Source organism: Athalia rosae, chromosome 1 (genome assembly GCF_917208135.1).
Source record: "Athalia rosae chromosome 1, iyAthRosa1.1, whole genome shotgun sequence".
Classification (NCBI taxonomy): Eukaryota; Metazoa; Arthropoda; class Insecta; order Hymenoptera; family Athaliidae; genus Athalia; species Athalia rosae.
Window position 1 is genome coordinate 4879115 of NC_064026.1, and position 17332 is coordinate 4896446.

Below are 17332 nucleotides of genomic sequence, written 5' to 3' on the forward strand. Positions count from 1 at the left end.
AGGCAAGTAGGTACCTCAGGCCGCCCCTCCTAGGCCTCGGGGCTTTTTCCTGCGCCTTCCGCGTCCAATTTTACCGAGGAATTCACTTCGATATTTTCTAATTGTAGCACGCACACCGACGAAGATGAGGCGAAGGATCGCGTAATTGAATAGCTCCGGCGATTTATTACGACGCCTCCTTAAATAACGATAATTTGTTTAATGAAAATCACATGCGATGATCGTTGGCATTTAGTTGGTGCCGAGTGAGAGCAGCGAGGATAACAAGGTGACGGGGTGCGAAACGGGGCGTTGAAGCGAATCGATAATAATATTTCAACCGGGGTGTTGGCACGTAGAGCTCGATGCACGTGCCTGAGATCCTCGCTCCTTTTATACCTATGTATACATACGTAAGATGTACGGAAGAGAAAGAAATAAAATGAATGAAAAAAAAAAGCTCCGTCTCTTTTCTGGTTACGTTTACGAGCGTGCCGATGGTATCGCGGTCATAATCCCTCCACGCTGACAGACTAACTTAATTGTCCGGCCGTTTCGTTTAAACTCTATTTAAACGTGCTCGCGAAAAGTCAACGTAAATAACGCCGACTTACAGCCCCAAGGCGAACGGCCGGGTTTACCTTCGACTCGTTAAGGAGGCGTTAAGTTCTCGTTAGGATTCACATAAATATGGTCACTCTTCTACCGTTGACTCTGCACCGTATCGATTCGCCACTTTGATCGCCGAGTGGAGTTCGAATCCTCCTATGAGGGTGCAGCGGTTGATCGGTAGTAGAAATTCCTCTTCGTCTCGTAGATAAGCAAAAGTGAGAATCGATAATCCGGTGGTACAAAGGTCTTGATTCAGGATTAAGAATCATTCGGCGAAGGCGTGACGTGCGCTACGACCACTGGGAGTTATTCGTTTGGTTTTTGTCGGCGGCTCTCTCGCCTGATTTGACGATTTCGAGTGTTAAATTAATTAAGCCGAGGTAGGCGGCGTTAATTTATGCACTCTTGGCTCTCGAGGATCGATTTTTCTCTTCAGCTGATGGGTGCGCGTACGATTGATCGACGCACGTGGGAACTAGCGTTTCTCTAAGGCGCGCGCGCGCCGCCTTTCCCGACAATCTTTCGAAGATCTAAAACGATTCGAACGCTTTCCTGCTTTGTATTTCCGCAATCGACGGGGGGGAAAAAAAAAAGAGAGAGGCGTCAACGGTGGGAAGTCTCATCCGTCGTGTTCTTCTGGGATAATAATTTCCACACCGCGTACAAAATCGATCGCTCTGCACCGAGACTCTCGTACATTCCGAATAGACGATAACGAATCGCATTCGAGCCACGAATTGAGAGGATCCTTTTCGCGGTGGCTCGGAGGTCAAGCGAGTTCGGCGCGACGGTGGCGGTGCGGTCCAGATCGGATGGTCCGATTAAGTGATCCCGACACCCGGAGAACCGCTGCGCTCGTCTTCCTGGGCGTCGAGACACGAATTCGGGATTCGGTAGTCCTGTCTCGGCAGAAGCGCTCCTGTAACCGGATATCCAGCGATATCCATTACTCGCGGAGGATGGTGGGGAGGGGCCGGCGAGAGTTCGGCTCGTAGAACGAGAACGAGGACGTCGGTGCAAGGGAAGAATATGACGACGTCGCCCCGCTCGCGTCGTGGGCGTCCCCCGACGAAGTCCCTTCGTCTGAAATTCAACACCATCCACCGAGAACCTTGATTCCGGTTCTACCGGCTTCGCCGATTTGAAAACGGCGAAAATTACGCATTTACTTTTCTTCTCTCGGCGTTGATGCGTTTCCAAAAAATTCAGCGCCCGAGGATCACAGCGGCGTGAAATTTCGGTGAGGGGAAATACGAAGATAGCGTCACGTTCGGGAACGTCGACTTCGCCGCCAGTCTCGTTTCAGCGTTATTCGATCTTCGAATCCTTTCTAGTAGATAACGCTACTCGGTCTCGTAACTTTCTCGTGTTTACAATCCCCTATCTCTATTACCGAAAGCCAGTAGTTTACGAGCTGAAACTCCCGGACCGCTGCAGACAGCGAGTTCGTCTTGGTGCATTAGTGCGCTTTTATCCGCTTCGGACCCGCGTACGATCATTTTAAAACAAATCCAATCGAAACTCTGCTTATACAAGTTTCATACTTTTTGGATAAGCTCGTTAAAACGGATCAGTCTACGCAAACGTGATATTTTTTTCTTTCAATTTCGTTTTTTTTTTTATTCAGGATAAAATAGTCGGGGAATAACGTGTGACGGGTGTGACGCGGCACCCCCCGTTTAATAACCGGCAGAAGGGACTCTCTGTCACCCTTTGTTTTCGGCCATCACGGGGTTACGATGAACTGCCCCATTGTCGGAGAAGAGGGTACGCATACCTATATAAACGCGGGGATGAGGACGCGACGTAGGATGCGGGAGGATTGTACGTATATTTTTTTATTTTTTTTCTCCTTTTTCCCTTCCTCGTCAATTTTAAACTCCGTCGAATCCCGGTCGTCTCAAAGGCCATCGAACCCCACCGTTGAATATACATTTCGCACGCTTTCCGTACGAAACGGTCGTTAAATTTTCGTGTTTGACGTGACTAGGTAGTTTCTTGTACGGCTGCGGAATCGATCGCGGTGCAAATATTGCCAAGAATTATCACAGAGTCGCGCGGATATACCGAAACCGCTGCAGGACCTCCTCGAAGACCGGTTTGATAAAAAAAACTCCCCCCCTCTCGGGCGTATTTTTCACGCCCCCGCAGAAGGACGCCGTTTATTTACGCAGCAACATCGCGGTAGTGTCTACGCAAACAGTTTTTGCTATTCCATCGACACGCGCTACGACGAGCGAGCACCGAGAATGTTTAGAGATCACGTTGACACGAACGTGAAAATTTAAAAATACAACGCACCAACAAAATAAATAGATAAATCAAAAACAAAAAAAACAAGAGATTTAAGGAAAAAGAGGGAGCATCGGCCACCCGGTTCTGCGCGAGTGCCGAGGGGGGTAACTCATATTATCGTACGTACGCGTGAATCCTCTCGATGTATCAAACTTACAAATATACCCGCGACGGACGTAGACGTAGGTGTATCGTATCGTGCGCGTACGAGCGGAGGTTCGAAAGATCGTAAGTTTTCGAGTCACGCGCGGATGATTGTGGAGGCAGCGTCGTCAGCATCGGCAGCAGCAACGGCAGCAGCGGCATACAGGTGAAAACGTGTTCCCAAGCTAGCTGGCTGCCGCCTTACGAAACTCGAGGACATAATTATTGATATTAATTTGAATATTCCTATTTATGTTATTTTTTATTTTTTTATTTTTTATTTTTATTAATTTTTCTCTACGGCAATGACATTCCGCCGGTGCAGCCCGCGGTCCCGTCCGACGCCTAATCTAAGAGATATTCATTCGCTCTAAACGGGGTCCGATCACAAATCTCGATTCGTAAAACTCGTTCGCGGATGACGGGGGCATCGTGAACGTCGCTTCATCCATCTAGTGTTGCAAGCTTTACCTACGCCCACGGTACTCTCTGCCTCCAGGTGTGTCGCGCTCTACGTGTCTATCCGGCATCCTCGTCGATTATACGTACGCGCAGCATCCCAGATGAGACCGGACCAGACTGGACCCGGTCAATCACCACCAGGTACCTGCCCGCCGTCCTAATTAATTTCATTCCCGATTGGTACCGGTATACATACTACACTCCATTATACCATACGAATTTGTTCATCGTCCTCGGTCGCGGAAATCGTTTAGCGAGGACCTCGTAACTTCGGATCTCGATAACGTGTGACGAGAGAAAAAAAAAAAAAAAAAAAAACCAATAAAATTATGATCGTTCGCGAAGTGAAAAATGAAGCGTTGGCGATCGCGGTCCCGCACCTGTGCTGCTCCCGTGAAGATTGTCGGTCAATCGAGGGTCCGATGGGGTTCGGGGAGGCGTAACACGCACAAGAGAAATGGTGTGTACAGCAAAGGTGAGAACGGAATGCGTCGGTTTGTGCTCATTAGCTTTCGTCGACCGACTTCAATCAGATTACGTGGACCGGGACGTGCGACGGTCAGAGTCTCCGAGTCGACGTCCCGATCCTCCAACAGCAGCGAGTTTCAGCCTCGCCTCACCTCACCTATACGGTACCTATACCACCGATGAGTATTTTATCTCCCGGTCACCCATCAAAACGCATTGCGATGATATTATTATTTGGCGCCCTACACGGAAAAGGTTGTCATTGTAGCTCAGTGATTCTCATACCCCAACAGTTGTGTATATCCACACGTCAATAAAACTTAATCCGAAGCCTTTTCATATCCTCGGGGTCGTCGTTTTTACGATTACCTAATAGACTCAGCTTACACACCGGGAGCGTAACGTTCAAGAATAGGTAGCCGAACGGCTGCTGCCGCATACCTTTTGTCCCGATATGGCGAAGGGTGGAGATGAAGGACGAATCGTTAGGTGCGTGCGGACGGGGCACATGCCGTATCACACCGTTCGCCGTGTAACCGATGCGCTGAGAATTAGCCTTAGGCAGCCATAAACCATTCGGTAGGTTTTTATGGGTGATGTTGCGGTCTTACTCGTAATACTCTTCGGCTATACGTTCCATATCGAGCGGGACAAGGGCGTGGTGGTGATCCGAACACGGAATAACCTATGGAAAGATGTGTAAAATAAAAGGAAAAAAAGCGAAACGGCCTATAACGCGCCACCTGACAATGTTGAAATCAGGGCCCATCGTACGCGTCGATCAATTATACTCGATAAAAACCGATAAAACAAGAAAATATAAATAATGAAAGAGGAAAAAAAAAAGATGAAAAAAAAAATATCAGAAAATCCCGAAGCAAACTCTATAGAATTTAACGTCTGCCACTGAATTATTTACTGCAGGTAGGAGAAATTGAGAGGATGTGTGCGCGTGTATTAAAAAGGTGAATAAATGCGAAGGAAAGAAGAATTTATACGTGTGTATATCGGACGGGGTATAAAAGGTGGTGTAATCGACTAATTCACCTGAAAATCTAAAAGTGTATAAAAAATGAAATTTCACATAATCACCCGGAAATATTTATAGAGGGGATTAAGTGCGTATGAAATCGGTATAAATCGTTGAGAAATGAAGCGGTGGACGGGCGCTCGGGGTTTCACTTTTGGGAGTACCGATAGCTAGGTACAATTTACCGAGGCAGGAACCTGCTTCCTTTTGCTTTGCCGAGGGTACCGCAGCTCTTGTATATCAAATTAGTGAGTCGCCTGGTCCCCGGGCCGGTCGCCGGTAGACCAGACTCCGAGGATCGCCCGAGGGGTTCGTCGAATCGAGGTGGGATCGGGAACTCGTGAGTTGCGCGAGCGCGCGGGATCGAATAATACGTGGTACACCGGTATCGGAGAAGTGAGAACCGATCAATCGCCGCCGAGTGACAGGCGAGAGACGCTATCGCGGACATCGGAGCGACGACAAGTGCAGCCCGTCCCGACGCTCCGACTGCCACGGCCTCAGTCGAAGGGCACGAGGACTCGCGACTGACGCGGCGCTACGATACGCGAGTATCTTACACGTACCCGTAATTCGAGGCATTCGGGGTGTTCCCGGGGGGAACGGGCCTCTCAGGGAGTTCCCGAAGTCGGAGATCGGAGGCGAGATCTCTTTATTTCCTCCATATACCTACCACCCACCTCCGACGTTTTCTTTTTATTGTCCCGCGGGGGAGGCTCCTCGGAGTACGAGCGAAGATAATCTGGGGATGGCGGTACGGGAGTCCAATTATCGGGGGGGAGGGCGGAGGGGGTGGAGGGGGAATGCCGGGATTTGGACCGGGTCCTGGATAAGTCGCTGCGCAAATAACTGCAGAAGCGAACAACGGGAGAGCGAGGAGTCGGAGTCTGCTACCAGATGGATTAATGCAAAGGTGCCTCCGACCTAACAAGCGAATCATCTCCGAGATATATTATGTCGCTTCACGGGTGGTTAAGCCCGCGAGAGTAGCTACCTACCGAGAGTACCGAGTGAGATACGAAAGAGCGGCGGCCCCGGGGTAATATGCGGGTAAGAGGGATGGAGAGGAGGGCGAGATTCATCTCGACTACAGAGATAGTACCGCTGCCGCTGCCGCCGCCGCTGATGCGAGGAGAGGGGATGCTGCGGCGACGACGTCGGCGTGCCTCGGTAATGCCTTGTAAGCCGCACTAATCTCCTTGCCTCTTCTTCTTACCTCTTTACCTCCGGGTCCGGAACTCTCTTCTGATTTACCGAGATGTTTTCATTGTCTCTACATTCACCGGCTCGCCGCTCCTCACGGTGATAGCGATCTCTCGCGAAATTCTTTTTACTTCTATTATACGAACATCCGCGACCACGTCTTACGGGCGTGCACCAAAGTGCGGACCCTCCTACCCTCATTTTTCTTGCAACAATTTTTCAATACGTAATTACACATCGGCCGAGGTTCGCTGCGGTGCCAGCGATATGACGGCAAAAACTATTCCGACCTCAGACGTAACGTGTCGTACATTTGAACTCGAATCGATTCGCTAATTAATTTGGCACGCAATTGCATCGTAACCAGAACCGGATTACTCGCAATTTATTAAGCACCGGTATAAAAGAGTGTTAATAATCGGATTCATCTCTGGCTAACGAGGGACGGGACGGTCGGCTCTGACTTTCGTCGGACCAATTAACTGATTGTCGTCCCTAGTAAATTGACCCATTTTAACGGACTGCAGCACGAGTTCCGCACATCTCGCGATCTGCGCTACGCGCTCGTGTTTTTCTGCACAAGCAGAAATAGTCGGATAGGTAGGTACGCGGGGTATAAGGTATTCGAGAGTTTTTCGTTGACGTTAAACGTGATGTCGGATAACAAGTTGTTTCGGATCCAGGAAGTCGAAGATGGGAAGTCGGGAAGACGGGGGGCGTAAAAGTAAAGTTTTGCCATTAATTAGAACGGCGGCTGAGTAAGCCGCGTGTAAACAGGGGCTTAGCACCTCGGACGTCGAAACCTGAGTCGCTGTCGACTTATGGCGCTCCGCGGATGTTGAAGAGTTCGCAAAGCCCTTACCGATTCGAGCGGTGACTTCGTACCCGGCGTCAGTGAAAAAGGGACCCGATTCGGCGTCAAAGTCGAAAGTGACGGTCGCGGATCGATCCGGAAGCAGACGTCGTTTCGCGCCTATATCTTCGATAAATATTCCAGCATTCCGCGCCGAAGGGTTTTATAAAAAGCGAACTAATGCGAGGCCCGGGTCGAACGCTCGTATAATGATCGAACGATTGTCACCGCGGAGTGAATTTCCACACAAAGAGACAGAGGGGCGTCTCAGACGCTCCCTAATTGTCGCCGCGAGCTCGTGACATTGTTGTTCGCCGAATGCACCTGTGGCTAAATGAAGCGTGCCTCGCAATTTCGCACTTCTTATCATTCGTTACGACCGTTAACGAGCGCAAATGAGACACCCGTAACCCTATAATAGACATTCCGTGTACACAGGACTTTGTAGCAGTCAGTCTCATCGCCATAGTATAATATCGCCTCGCGCTACAACCGATGACGCACAATCCTCGCCGTAGTAAAAATTGGCAAACCGTCTAACGAGACGCAGAGCAATTCTACCAGAATCGGTCAGAATTTCACTTGCCAATCGCGCATAATGTATCGCTGGAGACTTTAAACTGTCCTCTATTTTTATACCCGGTGAATACGCAAAGATATAGTCGCCGCTGGAGTCTAACGGTAAACGTACACTGAACCCGTTCGACGGTGCGTGCACTCCTCCATAAATTCAGCAATCAAGGCGAGCCACGCTTGGTCAAACTTCAAACATTTTACGTGATTAAGTTTCCCCGAGGAGTTTTCTCGGCGCAAGCAGTCCTTCGACAACCGTATCCCTCCCCCCCGCACACCCTCCTTCGCCCCCCCGGGAACTGCATGCGGGAGGAAAAGAGGCGACACTCCGGCATTCGCCCGGCACTTCTACGGCGCGAGCGGATTGCCGCTAGCTAGCTACGCTCCACCGTCTCGACCGACCGACTTTATAGAGTTCGACCCGCGGCGAGGACAAATCGCCCAAGTTTTAAGTATTTTCAAAAAGAATTCCCTACCTCGAAAATATAGCAAGGGAGAGGCGGTGGGGGCGGGGTGTTGGCGTACCTAGAGGAGGTACCCGTATACGCGCGGATAATATATGTTTTCAACATGCCGTACCTATGTGCTGGCTGCACGGGGAAGAACCGGTACGCAGTATTCGAAGGCAATAAAATATGTCTGCATGGATGCATTTATAGACGGAAGAACGGACGGACTTGTAACTGCAGAGGGTGAGAAGCCGGCTATCCTCACAAGGAATGCATTTATAACGTCTATCGAAACTGACAAACGCCCCAGCGAATTATCCGAACGACCGGTGGAAACCCCCGCCCCTATTCTCGTCGATGACATCGAGGACGTGACGTGTCTGGAAGTTGGAGTTCCGAAAAAAAATCTTCACAGCAATCGAAATCGGTACACTTTTTTCTAAAAATTTTCACGGTTCGGTATCGCGTGATATTTTTTTCGCAGGCTCGACCGCATTGATATTGAAACCGAGTTTTCTCACGTCCGATGAGCGTGACGCGGTTATTTCGGGAGTCTCTCATTATTTCGAGACCTCTGAGGGAGACCGAAAACTGCGCTAATCCCTTTAAAGTGAACCTTCTGAGGGCGAGTTATTCGTCCAGGAGGTTCGTCCACAGGTACCCGATGCCACCCTTCGCGGGCAGCCTCTATATCCAAGCGAGTTCAAAGAGGCAAAGAACAAAAGATTTTTTTTCCCACTTAAGCTCTACAGGTGCTCTCCCTCCCTCCCTCCCTCCCTCCCTCCCTCCTTTTCCTTTCCCTCTCGTATCCCGCTCCAGGGTTTCCGGCAGTTTGGATAACCCTGTCGGGTTCTAGGTGTTAAAGTAAACACGAAACCTCGAGACGCTTTCTAACGCCGTAGCCGGGCAGGAAAACCGACGTTGGTCAGTGCCACTGGAGCTGAAGCGAAACGACGTCGGGTTCTTTCCGAAAATCGAACGACAGGTTTCACGCGCTTCCTCAAACCCAACCTCGGAGAGTGTGAAACCCGCTCGCGAGAAAACACTCGCCACTCGACTACGTGGCTCGCTGGAAGACCCGAGGACTCGACCGTCAAAGTCACGACAGCGACTCGAAGAACTACCTGCGGGGTACGTTGGAACGTAATGGGGTGCAGCTACTAGCGGGGCGATGCTATTAGCGCGGCTTCCTCTTCTTCTATCGCCTCCGTCTCGCCTCGAAAAAAACGGACGCCGCGACGCCGACTTTTCGGGGCGGATCGTCAGGGGTGTGAATATAATTCGTTTGCTCACCGCGATACGAACGTCACACCGCCGTGAATTTTATGCAAATAATATAGATCTCGGAGCGATGTTTATACCAGGTCGATTCACGACCAACTAATCGTGCCACAGAAATCGCTCAGCGAGTTATGGAAGATTTAACGAGCGTATTCGCGTGACGGATAATCACCGATCGGCCGACGATTATCCTCCTCCCCGTCAATGAAACGCGATGAACTAATTTTATCGCACGGCATTTAAAGTGACCCAAGTCTTCTCGCTTGTTCGCTCGCTCCAAGTGCCAAGTGCGACGTTATTCTACTTTTATTGACGTGGTTTTTTTGCTTGCCTCCGAAAAATATTCCGCAGCGCTTTGTTTTTTCAGGGATTAACCGACGCGGGGTGAAATTCTGTTCGAGCGTCGGAGTAGACTCGGTCTGTTCTTCTAACGCGAAGTGTCGTATATTAATTTCAAAGTTATTATACGTGTCATCTCGCAAATATGGCAACACAAAATTCCTCCTATTTTCGGCACCGCGAGTTTCGCCTTTTTTCTCCAGCGTTCGCTCACACTTTCTCACAAAACGAAACGCAAGCGAGTTTCACTTTACAAAGGAAAATCCGCGGACTTCGTATCGTCGAACGAAATTTTTTCGCCTCTTCGACGTTCGAAAGTATCGCTTCCTATGCGAGGATCTGCATGCAAAGTTCAATGGTGTACAAATAATTGGCTCCATCATTTCTGTGTCAATAATATTTTACACCAAATGTCGTCTCTACCTCTTAGCGAATAAGTTATAAGAAACGAGCGACGAACGGCAATTAATCAGAGAAGAGGCAGAGCGGTGCAAATACCAGTAATACGTTTTAAACCGGTAGTCCTTTTATTTCGGCAAAGTAGACAAAAAGCGTTATGAGGATTCGGACGTTTTCTTAATTTTATTCACCTAGCGAACGTCCGCAGAAAAGAAACGTCATCAATCTTTTGGCGTATACATTTGCGCGAACAACGAAATGAATACATCAACACCGTCGGAGTGGATTACAGATTCTGGTCCCGCAAGCCCTTGTTGTTTTCTCAACTCGCTGATCGAAGCTCTAAAACCGCGAATCTGCATACGCGTCTACACGGCCTTTTTTACGCTCGATTCGTCGTTCGGCAACCGGGCGATGCTCGTGTATCGATTGATTTTTCTTTTATCTTTTATTTTCACATTTTTCATCTCTCCGTATCCACCGCTTACGTAAAACCCCGAGATGAAATACGCGCGGTGCCAACGTTCTTTGCGGAAAAAATAAGATGATGAAAAAGCGACAGAAAAAACAAACAAAAAAGAGATGTAAAATTATGTTTCGGGGAGTGCAAATCTAGAGACTTACTTTCTCGGGATAAAATATACTCGACGTATTTATAGCGAGAGTGACACAGTGCCGAGTTGAACAAATTCGGCGCTGCCGCCGACGCCGCTGACGGTGCGCCATCGGGTAGTCGGAAGACAAGAGGTAAAATAGAAATGAAAATGAGAAGAATGAGAAAAAGACGGCAAACGGGGAGACTGGAGCCTCCGAGAGGGACGGTACGGTGACGGCGAAGCGATCACCGGCGACGCACGCGATGCGTTTATCTCCTCCACGGGGTCGGCCCTCCGGGTCGTCGGATTGTCCACTTGTCTGAGATGCGCTCCGCGGACCACAAAAACCGAGTGTCAAGTGGGTGACGACGCCGTCTGACACCCGGCGTCTCTAGCTAAGCGAGATCAAATTTATTCCTACCGTTTTATCTACACGTAAACGCGAGCAGTTCATCCCTAGATGCAGTTTCCACCTCTTTTATACTCGAGACCCGAGCGCTTATCGTCGGAAGAGCTGGATAACCGACACTTGCTCCCATCAAGAATCAGGAGGAGCACCGCCCCACACCGTTTCACTCCAACGTCGTCTCTGGCGTACGACAAATTTCTATTTTCATTTTCATCTATTTGTTTTTTTGACCTTTTCATTCACCTTCCTACAACCGACGGGGGTTCCGGTGATCCTCGTTGACGGGGTGAAAAAAAAAACAAAAACTTCTCGAAATGACCACTGACCTTATAATGAACATGTGTATCCCGTGATCTCTGGATGGGCAGTCATTGGTCTCCGTCAGTGAAGGGAGACGAAGCGACTTGCAGGTTGAAGGGTCAGTCCGAGGTCGAGTAGGTGTTCGACTTTCGAAAAGTCGGCCGTCCGGTATATCGAGGGGATGAACCGTCCGCACTTAGAAAACTCCCGCGATCTGGTACGACGTCGTGAATTTTTTTCGTTATCTTTTCGTTCGGAATTTTGTTTTTCGAATTCGCACCGAAGGTGTGTTCTCTGCCTCGTGGTATCGCGGGATCGTATCTCGCGCTCGCGGGTCCCGTGGTATCTCGTGGTCCCGTCACTCGGACGCTCGTATCTCGTGACGGTGGTCGATAGCGCGGCACTCTACTGACGTCGCGACGCTTCGCTGTGTCGTGGTGGCCCGTCGACGTTCCTGCCGCCCCCGATGCCCCCGACGTTCCTGACGCCCTCACGGAATCCGGAACAACCCGGAAACTAACGAACACCCACACAAACCCGATCGGCGAACCACGCGCCAAACTACCCCTTGCACTTCAACCACCTACGTCTGTATCCAACGTCTTATTTCCCCCACTCCCCGGCCGCCGGAGCCACGCGCCGAGTTCCTATGACGTAGGAGTCGAAGACTTTGAATCAGCGGCCAGGGGTTAATCGGGGTGAATTCGATCTCCCCGTAGTCCGCGCCGTCGCTCCCGTTTTTCCGCCGGAGACGGGCGATTCTTTCGACTCGGATTCAAAGGAGCTCGAGGGGTGCTCCGCGGCGACGAAGACGTCCTTCGACACCGATGTCTGCCGAACTATTTGCGAGTCGCGTTGCGATTAGGCGTCGTGTTACGCTTACGATATCGGAGTGGTGTAATCGCGAGTGTGCAGTGCGCGATTGGATTCCGCTGCCCGAGGAGCAAAGTGGTCGCACTGGGCCCACGTGGGCTTCTCTCTGCCTCCGCTCGCCCCCCCTTCCTACCACCCCTTCGCCTTCGCCGGCCACTCGGCCACGTGCCAAATAACTCACTTGGCACATGTAAACAATTATTACCCTGAAACCGGGCTTATCGTATTCTATTTTATTCTACTTCGTCAAACGTTGTCCAAGGCGTGGCTGCGGCGACGCGTTAGAAATACGTACGTACAACGTCGATAAATATATCGCATACGTACGTACGTACGTACGTGGATACGTCGTGAACTTCACGTTCGTCAGAGTAAAATCGCCGACGAACGTACGAACGAACGAACGCTATCTAATTCCGACTCTCCCTCTCTCGAATTACAGCTTTACTCATCACGTTATCGTTCGCCGGATTGTCTGTCACATAAATTCGCGTCACGCGTCACCGGAAGGAAAACAGAAAAAGAAACAGTTGGTACGATTTTATCGGCTGCCCTGCATTTCACCGATGTGACGATCTCGTTAGTCAAATTACGTACAACTCGGGTCATCGGGGGTCCCGATTTTTGCGATTAGAAAGTCCGGATCGTTATTGGTTTTTGCAGAAGACACGGAATCGCGATATACTCGAATATCGCTGTAGCCTTACGTATGTTGCGCGGAGATTAAGTGACGAAAATTAATGGAAACAATGCGGAGGGGCCCGGCCTGAATGATATGCAAATTGAGTCGCAAATCACTTGTACGATAACTAGAACGGGTCGGACCACCCACCGAGTTCCGTAGAGCGTCTACTCTCGAAAATTAAATGGCTACATGTCGTACGCGTATACTATATCGTCGTTAAATCATTTCTTGAAATAAATTCATTCGGGGCCAAGAGCCGCTGATTTACGATCCGACTGATACCCGCGGACGTGTTGATATTAATTAATATACAGAGCCTAAATATCACTCGTCAACCGAATCGTAAAAAATATGAGTATGCGATAATAATAATAATAAAATAATAATAAAAAGAATCGCCATCAGGGTATCGGTATACAGCAGTGTTTAACGGCGATTTTAAATTAACTAATAATAACGTTTCTCTATTTTTCTCTCGAATTTTCTAATTATTTATTATAAATTCGCCGTGGATTTATTCGGGAGTGTCTGCAGTTAAGGCGGATGAAGTGATTAAAATAAATCAACGCCATTAGAGATCTTTATATGCGACATGTCTGATTTAATAAATTAATACTTTCAACGTATAGAATCATACGAGGTGCGGATCGAATATCCATTTTGTTTATCTTATTTATATTATCTATTTTATTCGTATTATTTACAATGAGCTATGAAAATCGTACAAGAATAGAAGACGATTTAAGGACCTGTCTCTGCACGGTAAAGACCGTCGGACATGATGTTATAATAATTATTTATTATTCATTCGCCGTTCCTCGTCGCCGTCGCCACCGCCGCAGCTTACCTACTATAATACCATAATAATATTCAACGCCATTTTTCATCTAGGTATTTTTTTTTATGGGCTGTAGATAAAGTGATATAACGAACCTCTCGGTATTTAGACTCCAACATAAATGGATCTCAGATTTTAATTACTATCTAATTACTAAATTAACATGTCATTATGGAGTATTATTGCTGTAATAGATTACGCCTCGCTGTATGAATTATCCTTCAATAATATTCCATAAGGTATTTCGATTTTTCAGGGCCGGCGATCGATCGAAGAGAGATTGATTATACGACTCGTGAAATCGGAGTCTCCTTCGCGAGCCGGAAAGCTCGTTGCCTTTTATCGATTGGAAATTCTTTAGCGGCTATAAATTGAAATTAGCGAATTCCGGAAACAACGGAATTCTTGGCACTCGACCGAACCTATTACGGCATCACTGGGCAGATATAATTGAAGAGGAATTCCTGCAGCTGTATCGTAAGTATAACACCACTCAGCCTCTCCAGTGTCAACAACCAACTCTGAGCTTTCTCGGTAAGAAGTTCAAAGAACGACGATGATCGAGACGTATCGTTTACCGCCACACAATACAAACTAATTTGTTGGATTTCTCAGACACCGTCCCACGGGTTCCGACCTCCGCCTCCGCATCGCGTAACCTCCTCTCGCGGATTCGGTGTTATAAACTCGCTTATTATTGTCCCGCTAAAATTAGATACAATCCGTTCACGAATAGACTACAATAACGCACGATACAGATACGCGTGATTCAAGAATAGTAGGTATCTACATGATACGCGTTCGCTTGGAAAACAACACCCGGAGATCTCAACGTTTCGGACCGCATTCTTTCCATACAACCAGATGCAGCCGATCGGATCCAAAGAACCAAAAGTTCCATCATATTTTTTTTAACTCCATTTGTTTTTTTGCTCCTCGTTAATTCGTTCTTCGGCAGATCGGGGACAAAAATCGGCCTCGCCTCACCTCTGTACTCTAAATGCAAAACAGATCCTGCAAATTCGGTGATCCGGATCGTGTGCCGCGCGTCGTACGGCTGTGGGAAGGGGGAATTTGCGGTTTGTAAATTGTGCCGGCCGGTTGTATCGGACCTCCCCATCGTCAAGAGTACAACAATGCAAGGGTTATTGACGATGGCGCCGAGCCAGGAATGGCAGACGCAGATATACATAGACCTCGCGGAGTGCCGCGTACACTGCACGTACAACGGTGTGGTACAACAGCTATTATGTATTTTGCCGCAAAATAGATATCTGGAAGAAGAGTCTTTTATGGTCTCGGAAACTCTGACGTAGTAGACGACGCCGCTTATTGTACTCCGGCATCTACGAACCCCACGTGCTTCCCTCCACTTCCGCCCCCGTATTCGACGACGCGTGCGGCTTGCAGGACCTCGAGAATGCAGATAGTCGTGCGAACATTTCTTCGATCCGACAAAGGGAAAAAATATAATAATAACGCAATAATCATTACGGTCGTAACGACAATAATAACGATAAAAATAGAAAGGATGTCCCCTTTGTTCGCCGAGGTTAAAAAATTCCTCGCCCTCTATTACCTCGTAATTGTAACGCTCGTGACGAATAAGCGCGTAAGTAGGTAGCGATCGCGTCGGTTTGGTGGTGGGATCGGCCGGGTTCGTTTCCCCGTAGGACCGGTACAATGGGTGACAGCCCGGTAGATTCGTGGGGTATGTACGCCAACGTTTTACGGACGATAAAATTAATTGCTCTACGATCTCTTAATTCTACGAAGCGTATTAGTGTCATTTATCATCCATCGTACGGACACCGCTCGTGACACACATTCGAGAGGAACGAACGCACGCTCGTAATCAGTAACGCCGCACCGGACTGGTACACAAAGAATTTTTAACGAATCGGAAGAGCTGACCGGTGGTCGGAATGACGTAACCCGTGATCGCGGCAATTCAGTCGGAAAAATTGGCCCCAAAACTAAATGTAGAATGTCTTTTTTGTTTTCCCATATCTCTACAGGGTCTTCGATGTAGGATGAAATGAATTTATTTCAATCACGTGGATTTGCTTTGTTACAGTTCCGAAGTGGTCTACTTCTTCGAGTGGGTGGCGATCGACGTTCATCACCTCGACCTTTGTAAAAGTATTCCACCCGAGACGTTGCATATCCCCCCCCCCCCCCGATGACGCATACGGGAACGATAAAAATATCCGACATTCGGCGATGCCGGTATCTATTCCAAGTTGAAATGTATACGAAAACTATCATCGAGTTATAAATCGTTTCTATTCTTACTTGTACTTATTTTTCAACAAAAAAAAAAAATATCCCGAACCTAGTCCCCGACGCAATCGTATCATGTGCGTGATCGTAGGTAAGTATACAGACACGATATGTGGGTAACCGCATCGTGTATTCCACTCGAACCCACTAACATTTTCGCTAAAAGATCCATGCGCACAAAACGCTGATTCACGGCACTTGAATCGTCCGCGGAGGACTTGGCTTGGGAAAAACGAGGCGGTGCGGCAACGAAACAGGTAGGCATTGTACGGAGCTCTGGCTCATTCCCTCTTCTTTATTTCCTTTTATTTTTATTCCTGCAGCTTGTTGTTTTTTTTTTTTTTTTTTTTTCCTTTCTTCATTTCTTTTATTTTGCGGGTAAAGCGGCATTACGAGTCTCGACGCAGAGGTATAATGGTACGGGGCGGCGCGGCGCGAGCGTAAAATGAACGTATGCATGCACGCACGGGATTCTACGCCGAGGGCTACTCACGCATCGCTCACGCACGAGCGAAAGGCATGCCGCTCGCAAATAACAACACTGGTCGCGGGACTGCTGTCGAGGCGCCGTGCACGCGTCTGACTCTTCGAGGAGGTCGTATACTCACCTATGTTAAGACGCTTAACTATGGGAAATCCCCCGCCACCCGGTTACCCCCTAGAATACGACGTAGAGAAGACACGGGGGAACAGTAAAGTCCAAATCACGACCCAACTATTCCCATTAAAAGTTAAAATTGAACCGAGAAACGACGGATTTAATTGGCACTTCGTGAACGCGATTTTCAATCGATGAATCTCGAAGGTCATAAGTCCGAGGGGGATATCCACGGAATTTCGTTCGCGTGTCTTCGGTATAATTGATCCATTTCGGTGTTACAACGTTCGCCATGCCGGCTTCGCGTGGTTTCGTTTCTTCTTCTCTTTCGTTTCTTTTATTGACCGTGAACCGACCTTGGTGATTAAGGGCAGTGTCGGAAGTCACGTAGTCTACCGCGTTGGGGTATGAGGAGATATTCCTAGACTATCGCGTGATACCTTCCCCGAGGAATTTCGCCGTGTGACGCCGGTAGTCGCTCAGGACGGATCCTGCATGAGAATAGAAACGAGCAATCGGAGAAAATAAACTACGCCTCTGATTTATACATTTTCACCGACCGAAATAGATCGCGGTCTATTTCGTAGCGTTGCTCGAAAACAATGAGAAGAAATCCGTGTGATTCACCTAATAGTTTGCGATATTTTAATCGAATCCAAAGAA

At 48.5% G+C, this 17332-nt stretch overlaps 1 protein-coding gene and 1 long non-coding RNA gene across 3 annotated transcripts in view; one reads left to right on the forward strand and one right to left on the reverse strand.

Annotated features, from left to right (window-relative positions):
- The window catches only part of LOC105692968 (fibroblast growth factor 18), a 91334-nt gene extending 78887 nt beyond the window's left edge, over positions 1 to 12447 (reverse strand). Inside the window, exon 1 of the mRNA XM_012412563.3 lies at positions 11419 to 12447. Coding sequence (XP_012267986.1) covers positions 11419 to 11432 — 14 coding nt within the window. The 5' untranslated portion in view covers positions 11433 to 12447. The remainder of the gene's footprint in view (positions 1 to 11418) is intronic.
- Positions 1 to 16354, forward strand: part of LOC125499712 — a 113458-nt gene extending 97104 nt beyond the window's left edge. For both annotated transcript variants that reach the window (XR_007276679.1, XR_007276680.1), the window contains 3 exons: positions 2219 to 2415; positions 14045 to 14265; positions 15866 to 16354. This is a non-coding gene — a long non-coding RNA (uncharacterized LOC125499712). The remainder of the gene's footprint in view (positions 1 to 2218; positions 2416 to 14044; positions 14266 to 15865) is intronic.
- The last annotated feature ends 978 nt before the right edge of the window (positions 16355 to 17332 follow it).